Genomic DNA, 9,975 nt, shown 5'->3' on the forward strand with positions numbered 1-9,975 from the left:
CACTCATGCAGAATCTTACCATCAAGAGGCATTACTCAAACTTAGTTCCAACTCACAGATAACAGATAAACTAAAGTAGCTGACTGTTCCGTACAGAGTGGAACAAAACATTTCTTATCTTTTGGATGGACTCTGGTGAGAAATTTTTGAAAACTATTTTTTTAATATTTATTTTTATTTATTTATTTATTTGGTTGCACCAGGACTTAGTTGCAGCAGGCGGGCTCCTTAGTTATAGCATGCATGTGGGATCTAGCTCCCTGACCAGGGATCGAACCCAGACCCCCTGCATTGGGAACGCAGAGTCCTAACCATTAGGCCACCAGGGAAGTCCCTTGAAAACTATTAAAAAATGCAATTTTCAGCACATCAACTTGTTCATTTACTAGAAAATTTATTTCTTTTCTCTCCAAATTTAATTCATACTAATTAAAGATGTCAGCAGCTTGACAGCAAAAGAGCTCAGCATATTTCCCATGATCTTATCTCCATACTTAATACAATAAAAACAGCTTATCTGGTATTACTTAACAGTAGCATGGCTGTTCTTTAATCAATGAGCCTTTAACGCATACCAATGGAGTGATATGCATTAAATTATCTTCACGATAATATAAATAACTCATTTACTTATTAAAACTCAGTTACCAAATTAAAACTGCAAATACTGTATATTAGGTTTAACAAACTAAGCACAATCAGCCCAGAACTGCAAAAGGAGACAATAACTATCAACAAACTTTTTCCCTATTCTGCCTCACTGAAGCTATTTGTTTTGTCCTATCCTATCTTTGTGACTGAACAGCTGCAGGACAATCTGGCCAACTACTGGAAATGATGACTTGACTACAAGGAGTATTACCATCTATGAATCACCATTGACTTAGTGCCTGTGACAAATATGATGAATTGGCACTCAGGATCCTTTCACAAATATGATGCAATGGCACTCATGATCCTTTCCGATCTCCCTCTAGTTGTCTTTTGTACTACAGAGGTTAAAAAGGTAAAAATTATTCCCCAGGATCCCTAGCAACTAGGGTTCTAAATGTGAATTAGGTTCAGCCAACTAGATGCTCTGACATGGGAGGAAGGCAGAAAGTGAAGTAGGGGCCATTTTCCTGAAGTTTTGGGTATCCACAAGAAAGACTATTGAAATATTGGTTGTATGTGAGTGTACAAGTAATTCTCCAGTTTCTAGTCACTGACTTTGTGTCAGGAAGCAGCTGAAGTTGTAGAGTGGCAGTACTGGCTTTCTAATGCCTGCATCACAGATATGATGTGGTGTGTGTGTGTGTGTGTGTGTGTGTGTGTGTGTGTGTGTGTGTGTGTGTGTGTGTGTGTGTGTGTGTTAAACTATACATAACTGAATATTTACTATTTTAACCATTTTTAAGTGTACAGTTTAGCAGAATTAAGTACATTTACATTGTGCAATCATCACCACCATCCATTTTTAGAACTTTTTCATCATTCCAAATGGAAACTCCATATTCATTGAACGATAACTCCCCATTGTCTCCTCCCCTGTGCTCCTGTCAACCACCATTCTACCTTCTGTCTCTATGAATTTGACTTTTCTAGATACAATAGTGGAATCCTACAATATTTGTCCTTTTGTGTCTGCCTTATTTTCCTTTGCATAATATCTTCAAGCTTCATCCATGTTGTAGCATATATAAGAACCTCCCTCCTTTTTAAGGCTAAATAATATTCCATTCTATGTATATATCACATTTTGTTTATTCATTCATCCATCAATAGGCACTTGGGTTGCTTCTAACTCTTAGTTATTGTGAATAATGCTGCTATAAACATAGGTGTATACAAATATCTTTTCAAGTCCTGCTTTCATTTTTTTAAAAATATTTATTTATTTATTTATTTATTTATTTATTTATCTGGCTGCGCCTGGTCTTAGTTGTGGCATTCGGGCTCTTAGTTGCAGCATGCAGGATCTAGTTCCCTGTCCAGGGATCAAACCCGGGCCCCCTGCATTGGGAGTGCAGAGTCTTAACCACTGGACCACCAGGGAAGTCCCTGCTTTCACTTCTTTTGCGTATATATCTAGAGGTGGAATTGCTGGGTCATTTGGTAATTCTGTTTAATTTTCTCAGAAATCACCATACCATTTTCAAAGCAGCATCATTTTACATTCCCACGAGCAACACACAAGTGTTCTAATTTTCCACATCCTTACCAACACTTGTTATTTTTTTTAACTAATTAATTATTTCTTTTTGGCTGCAATGCATCTTGGTTGCTGTGCTCACAGGCTTTCTCCTGTTGTGGCAAGCGGGGGCTACTCTTCGTTGTGGAGTGCGGGCGTCTCATTGTGGTGGCTTCTCTTGTTGCGGAACATGGGCTCTAGGTACGCAGGATTCAGTAGTTGTGGCGCTCGGGCTCAGTAGTTGTGGCTCATGGGCTCTAGAGCGCAGGCTCAGTAGTTGTGCCACATGGGCTTAGCTGCTCCGTGGCATGTAGGATCTTCCCAGACCAGGGCTCAAACCCATGTCCGCTGCATTGGCAGGTGGATTCTTAACCACTGTGCCACGAGGGAAGTCCCTATGCAGCTTTAAAAAAATTCCATTAAAATTTTTTAATCCTAAATTAAAATCTTTTCATTGAGCAAACAAAAAACTATTATTTTCCCTTTATAGTTATCAAAAGGTAGTTTACTTTTTCTTAGTAAGCACTGTTTCCAAGTATCTGAATCTGCTATAATTACAAAAGTTTCAAAGACCCAGAACCACTTCCTACCAGTTTTGAAACTCTAGCAGTGATCTTCTACCGTTTTACTATGTCCCACTGAGCAGCAGAATTTGGGGTAGCACATTTGAAATAAATTAAATTGTTTTTTCAGTTACATTATCATTCTATTGGCTGCACTTTAGCCTTGGGACATTTTTTTTGCTGCACAGACCATGCACTATTATATACCGTTATTAAAAAAGGCTGTCATGTATACCAAAGAACACAAACCTTTTCTGACTCCAACTTGCCTTTAAACTAAGACTTCCACTATCTGGTTGTACCTAATTCTCTACCACATTCAGAACTGTCTCAGTTCAATGAATAAGAATCAGTTCAATGAATAAGAATCAGACAACACTGTGCAGGTTATATCCTCAGTTGTAGTAAAAGTTTTTACACAATGGTCAAAATTTAGTGGTAAGTTTGATGAAAAATCCTTAACCTGGCAAAATGTCAGAGCACACCAGTAAAGAAGCCAAGTGTATAAAATTCAAATTTTTATTCTAATCATTAAAATAATATTTGGGCAGGCTAGTAGTGGTCTGACAGATTGACTGGTAAAAATCTTCATTTTTAAATATGCTACACCCCCAAATCAAATCAACGTAATAGAAAATGAGAAACTTGCTCAAGACTTCAATCTCCATTACAATATTGTGCAAATATACTGGATTTGGCCCCAAAATTTAATGTATGGTCTGGCAATCTCTGACTTTCATACCAATGTTGTATTGATGAAACTGACATAGATTTAATTTAGTCTCAAAGTTCCACACTAAAGCCAATTTGCAGGCATTTCCAATAACTCAGTGACACAGCTTAACTTAGGAACTTTAGGAAGACCCTAAATTAGCAGAATTCATGGTTCTCACCTCCTACTAGAATTTCTTACCTGTCAAGAACTTTAAGAGAACAGAAAAAAGGGTCAAGATAATAGATATAGGGCTTCCCTGGTGGTGCAATGGTTAAGAATCTGCCTGCCAATGCAGGGGACACGGGTTAGAGCCCTGGTCCGGGAAGATCCCATATGCCGTGGAGCAACTAAGCCCGTGTGCCGCAACTACTGAAGCCCGTGCACCTAGAGCCCGTGCTCCACGACAGTGCAGCCACTGCGATGAGAAGCCCTCACACCGCAACAAAGAGTAGTCCCCACTCACCACAACTAGAGAAAGCCTGCGTGCAGCAACGAAGACCCAGTGCAGCCAAAAATAAAATAAATAAAAATTCCTCGCCCCCACTGCCAAATCTCAGAGCATAAAATAAATAAATAAATAAATAGATAAATATCTCTTGTCCTCAGCCACAATTCAAAAGCTACACTAAGCCCACAATAAATATTCAAGACAAATACAAACATAGGTCTCTGCCTCCACAATAGTCTTCTAAGGTACATGTCATAAAACTCTGTTTAACAGTGAAACACCGTGCTGAAACTATTATGACCAAGTTTTCCTAGTTTCTACCATCCTAAACAAAAGCCAAGATAGACTCATATTATGTTACGTTCTGCAGTGAGGTGATTTTATTACTAGCAGGGCCCATCATTTAGTGAAGTAACAAAACATTTCAAATATGGAAGCCTGAAGTCTAGACTCAGCTAGGTTAAGATCCACTTAGGATGGTGCTATGTGTATGGGAGGAGGGGGTACAGGTCTGTCACAAATCCATATCCACATATTCAAATGGCAAATTACCAGTGACAAAGGCAGCATGTAAACACTGAATTGTTCTCAAAGGATACCTGGCCCATGCTCCTCTAATTTCTAGTTAACCTCCTGATTTCTCAAAGCCAAGAGAATCATAAGACCTAAAGTAAGAATCACTGTTATGATTAATGGCTGTGCTAGGTACATCCTACTATTAACACCATAGTATTACATCAGGCCTGGAGGTAAGAATTTTGAAAGAATAACTAGTTAATATGGTTATTCTTATAAGACAAAATAATGATGATATTCATTAGAACATCTGTGATTCAACATTTTCCCAAAAACAATGTTCAAATTTCATTTCTCAGAAAAGTCATGAAAATGTCTCTAAGTCAGCTATCGCAAAGTTCTGAAAAAGCATTGAAGATCTTAGTGATTAACAAAATAAAAATGTTTACAAGTAGTTGTGCAAAGTAAAGAGTCTTTGCAGAATGGCGATGATGCTACTGAAATCAAAAGTGATTATCTAAATATATCTGCATCTTCTGCCACAGCAGTCATAATGGCTTCTAATGGAGTAATATAGATTTTCTTGCCTTAGAGAAACTGCTCTACCATAAAACTGATTTTATTTACAACTAAGTGGCTGTGAAAACTGTCAAGGCAAAACAAAGACAAACTATTAGGGACGCTAATGTATTAACTGTACAAATTCATGTAACAGTTTCTTTAATTTTGCAGTAACATTAAGATGTAACCTTAATAGAGAGTTCTTATATTTCGGTTCAGTTCAGCAAATTTTTACATGCCAAGACTTTTATTTAGAGCTAAGTATGAAGACAAGGTCTCTAGAGAATCTCAATCTAGTGAGGGTAAGCAAACATAAATTAACAATAGTAATACTATATATACTTCTTCAACTAAAGGATGTTTGTACTAATTTAAAGAAAAAGGAGTTAATCTTTTAACATCAGCTAAAAGCAAAGTTAAGAATTCATCTCTCCTTTGAAGAAATAATTATTAGTCTACTGAGCATTTGAAGATATGACATATAGTCAATACACATAAATTAACAGCTTACTGCAATCAGTAAATTATCATCTCATGAAGATTTAACCGTTGGATACCCATTTAGACTAGAAATACTTGATTAAAAGTTTGTTTTGAAATGCCAACAACTTTGCAAACCTATAACAGGATAAAAGGTTGTAAAAGTAAAACAACATATGAGACGTGGCTAAAGTCAACATTTCACAAAGATGTTATAATTTAACAATTACAAAAGAAAATTAATCTATTTCAACTAAAGAGTATAAATACTGCAATCATTATTTTTCTGGCATAACTATGGTTTTGGTACGATGTCTTCTATAAAAGGCATCTGTGTACCCATCTATCCCAGTTCTGTTAACTGACAACTACAAGCATCCTCTATTCTTAGTCTTCTAGATAACTCTACTAAAAGTATTATTCATACAATATCTGCAAAGCGTTGGTCCTGCAAATCTGTCAACGTACCCTCCTTCCAATTTTCAAGACACAACTCCAATTCTGGAGTTACAGGTGAGAGGAACATCTGGTAGCCTCCTGGACTGTGGTGATTTCACATACAGTTTTATGTACCTTTTTAACCCAGACACTTGTATTGACCACGTCTTTACCCTGTGGCCAATACGTGTCAACTCAAGCTACCAAAGTGAAATCAGTTGATACTGAGTATCTGTAAAATCTAAGTGTCCAAATTCTTTTTTTCCAGTTTAGTTTTTTTAATTTAAAGGTAATGTATTAAATCTTTTTTTGTGAAAAAAGATTGTCTAAACTTGTCTGGTACTTAAGATAAACTTAAATGTAAGAAAAATACAACGAAAAAAAAAAGAAACACATTATTACTGTTAGAAGAAAGCCAAATGATTATCTTTATTTACAGAATCACTCCTTTCACTATCTTTTCCAAACATCACTTCCTTTTCACTACTTCCCCTAGTCTTTGGGCAAATCAGTGTTTAACATCAACCCTCCCACCCCAGATTCTTAAAAGTATTCACTGTCCACAAATGAGAAAGCCCCATGACCCAAATATATTACCCTAGGGATCGTCCATGCTTTGAAAGACACCTGTGAAAATGCCAAAGCCCTAAATTAGAGCCTCCAAGGGCTCCTTTTCTTTCTTGACCCCATTTCTCTTTTTCTGGCCTTTAAAGCCAGACGACTTGCCACCCGATGGCCCTTTCCTCTTCAAGCCTAAATCCTTCCCCTAATTACCACCACCCACTCTGGTCAGCGATCTTGTCAGTCCCACCCCGGTTCCCTCTCTCTGGCCAGGTGGTAACATCGACCCTGGTCCGGCTCCTCTGATTCCGTGCCCCCAGTGCCAAATCTCAGAGCATCTCTTCCCCCGGTCCCATATTCCCGCGGTACCCCTTCGGTCTTTTTGCCTCACTACCCGGCTTTCCAAAACCTTCAAGTCCCTGCCTCTTCGAGGCCACATCTCCCTCAGCCTCCCACTCCCTCTCGCTCTCCCCTCGACCTCTCCTTACCCCTCTGTCTCGGGCCATCGTCACGCCCCTCAGGCCCTCGGCTCAACAACCTCCATTTCCCTCAGATTCCATGCTAAAGGGGACTCTCCACGCTCCCTCAACGGTCTCCCGGGGCCCCTCCGAACCCCTGTCCGTGGCAGCCCCCGGCTCCATCCCCGACTCTCCACTCACCCTTGGCTGCAGGCTTCTCCCAAAGCCCCTCTTCCCCGCCTCAGCTCCTGCTCACCTCAGCGGTCCGAGTCGGGCTCTCCAGACCCACCTCCGAGTCGGCGTCTGAGCAGCTGTCGGAACCCGGCGCCCTCCGAGCCTCCCCGTAGTGAGACGCCTCAAGAAGCGGCGGTGGAGCCCGGGTAGGAGAGCCGAAGTGGACCCTGGGGCGGTGGCGGCTGCGCGCAGGCATTGCCCGGCCGGCCCTCGTCTCAACCGTGCCGGCAGCCGCTCGAATCCGAACCGGAACTGCTTCGGGAGGCGGGGCCCTACCGGCGGGAGGCGGAGCCCTAGGGCGGGGGCGGGGCCAAAACCGGAAGGGACGCGGGACTCAAGATGGGCGCGAGGGGAGAATGGAGGCTAGAAACCGCAGCAAGGAAACCCGAGAGCGCATGCGTCAGGCCCAAAGCCGAAGTGTGAGAAGATGAGGGGCTACCAGAGATGGGGCGGAGCCTATGGGAGTAGCAAATAGTGTTTGGGGGCCAGAGGAGGTTATCCTAATTCCTTCGGAGGGAGCCAGCTCCTCTCCAATAGCCAACCTCCAATCATTGTTACCATTTATTGCCCCTTTATTCTCTGAGAGTCCCTATGCCAAATGCCATATAAATATCTCACTTAATCCTTGTGCCACCTCTACAGAGTATTACAACACAGAAGGGCCAAGACACTTGCCTGAGGTTGGGCAGTTAATATGTGCCAAAGCCAGCATTCCTACTCAAATCTGCCTGAACCTATGCTCTTCTCACCTTACTATACTGCCCCACCCTGAGGGAAGCCCCCAGCCCAGGCCTAGCATTGGCGTAAACCAAGTCCAAAACCACCTGCGACCTGGGCTCCAGCCCCTTCTTGGCCTTGGTTTCCCAGGTGGTGCAAGGCAGACTTCAGTGGCTCTGATGGGGGTGGGGACAGGCTCTGGGGTGGACATGAGTGCAAACTGCTACCATGGAATGCCCTGGTGTGGCCTTTACCCTCGAGGCAGACTCAAAGCCAGAGGCAGCTGGGAGCCTCCCCACTGCAGCTCATGCCCCGGATCAAGCCTTCATGAAGTCATCTGAGAGCCGGCAAGACATATCACTTCTTCATCCCATAACTAGCTCTGGCAGAAGGACAGATACAGACTTTTCTCTGTTTCTGTTGTGAAGACAAAAGCCCTTATAGGCAGAGGACTCTCCCTCCCCCTCCCCAAAATATTTCTGATGATAGCCCTTTGGTTCTTCAGAAAGTCTAGGGGAACTTTCATCTCCCTTCTCCCCCCCTTTGACATATGCAGCCCATTTTAGCCTTCTCTTTTGAGAAATCAGCCATTTTCATAACAGAACCACTGTTCAAACCTTCCCCCATAAACCCTGTGGGCACCCTTTAGATGAGGTCCTCCATGCCTCCTTGCCACTTTTCTCCGACTCTATAACTCAGGAACCCTCCCCTGAGCCCCATAATTCAGAAGCTCATCCAATAGCCATACAGCTCCCACTTAGTTTGTGACCCAGGCCTGAAGAACTTTTCCTATCACGAATCCTTGGAGGCAATCACCTCCTCTGCACCCCAGATGTCTACTTTAACTCAGTCCTTGGAACCAAATAGCCTTACACAGGAGTCTAAATCTATTAAACATCTATTATGTGTTAGATGCAGAATATCCTTTGTTTCATTTAATCCTCACAATTCTTACATCAGAGGTGAAGAAACTGAGGCTGAGAGGTGACTTGCAGAGGTATGTCTGATTCCATGTTGTCATGGAATTTGGGGTTAGGGGGTGGCCTGCGGAGGAAAATGTCCTGTTCTCTCTAGAGGCCCCTGTGACTTGCTGAGTCACTTGCTGCTGTCTCACCTGTCCCTGCCAATCTCTAGGAAAGGAATGACACTGGAGAGGCAGAGAGGAGTGACCGCAGAGACAGAGGGGCAGGTGGGCCGGCCCATGGCGGAGGCCTCGCTCCCACAGCTGAGGGGAGATGCCGAAGTCACGCCTTGCCCCACTGTCCTGGAACTAGAGGAGCTCCTGAGGGCAGGGAAGTTTTCTTCCAGCCGCGTGGACGAAGTTTGGCCCAACCTTTACATAGGAGATGCGTGAGTGGTAGCTGACTGAAGGGATAAGGGGGTGGAGACAAGGAGAGACAGTTCCTGGGATCTTCACCAGAGATGGGGGTGGGGTGGGTATAAGGGCAATAGTTCTTCTCTGAGCTTCCCAGCCTAGGGACTTTCTCCAGGACCCCTCTGTACTGGGGACAGTGCAGTGAGCAGGTGCAGCCACCAGGGGGAGCAGAGACTTTGCCTGCCTGAAAGAAGGGAGCTCCCAGAGGTTCCCGGAGTCTTCTGGCACATCCAGAACAACTGGAGGATCTGGGGCGGGGTAAGGACTGGGGAATGGTGATTTGGGGTATGAGATGAGCTGGACAGAGAGCTTGCCTTTCCGGTTCCAGCCTCCCTCCTCTGGACACAGAGTGGGTGAGGAAGGCTGACTGAAGGTGAATCAGGGGAGGTGTCACCTTTAAATATTTGCAGATTAGAAGCAGGTATGAGGTAGTGGCCAGGAGAGGCCAGATATGCATGGTAGGGCATGGGGCAAGAAGGGAGGTGCAGCTGGGTCCCAGGGCCGAAGCAATCCTTTTCCTTCCTGTCCTGGCCAAGGCAAGGGTGGATTGCCTCAGGGAGCAAAGAGAGGCTAAAGCTAAATCCCTTGACCACCAGCTCCCCTACCAGAAAGCTCCTATGGGGGGGCTGTGAGCCGCAGACCCCATGGTTTCCTTCTGGCTCCTTTTGGACCCTAATGGATTCATCGCTCTGAAGCAGGGGTCCAGACAAAGCCTTCCTGGACCTCACTGCTCCCCTTC

The 9,975-nt window shown here is 43.5% G+C and overlaps 1 protein-coding gene across 3 annotated transcripts in view; it reads right to left on the reverse strand.

Annotated features, from left to right (window-relative positions):
• SAMD8 (sterile alpha motif domain containing 8) overlaps positions 1 to 7,407 on the reverse strand; it is a 46,676-nt gene extending 39,269 nt beyond the window's left edge. The window contains exon 1 of one of the 3 annotated variants that reach the window (XM_067710445.1): positions 7,167 to 7,404. In XM_067710445.1, the coding sequence (XP_067566546.1) occupies positions 7,167 to 7,340 (174 nt within the window). In that variant the 5' untranslated portion in view covers positions 7,341 to 7,404. Of the gene's footprint in view, positions 1 to 7,111 lie in introns of all 3 variants that reach the window. The other 2 variants (XM_067710446.1, XM_067710447.1) reach the window with 2 other exon arrangements.
• Between the last annotated feature and the right edge of the window lie 2,568 nt (positions 7,408 to 9,975).

The sequence above is a fragment of the Pseudorca crassidens genome, chromosome 16 (assembly GCF_039906515.1).
Source record: "Pseudorca crassidens isolate mPseCra1 chromosome 16, mPseCra1.hap1, whole genome shotgun sequence".
Classification (NCBI taxonomy): Eukaryota; Metazoa; Chordata; class Mammalia; order Artiodactyla; family Delphinidae; genus Pseudorca; species Pseudorca crassidens.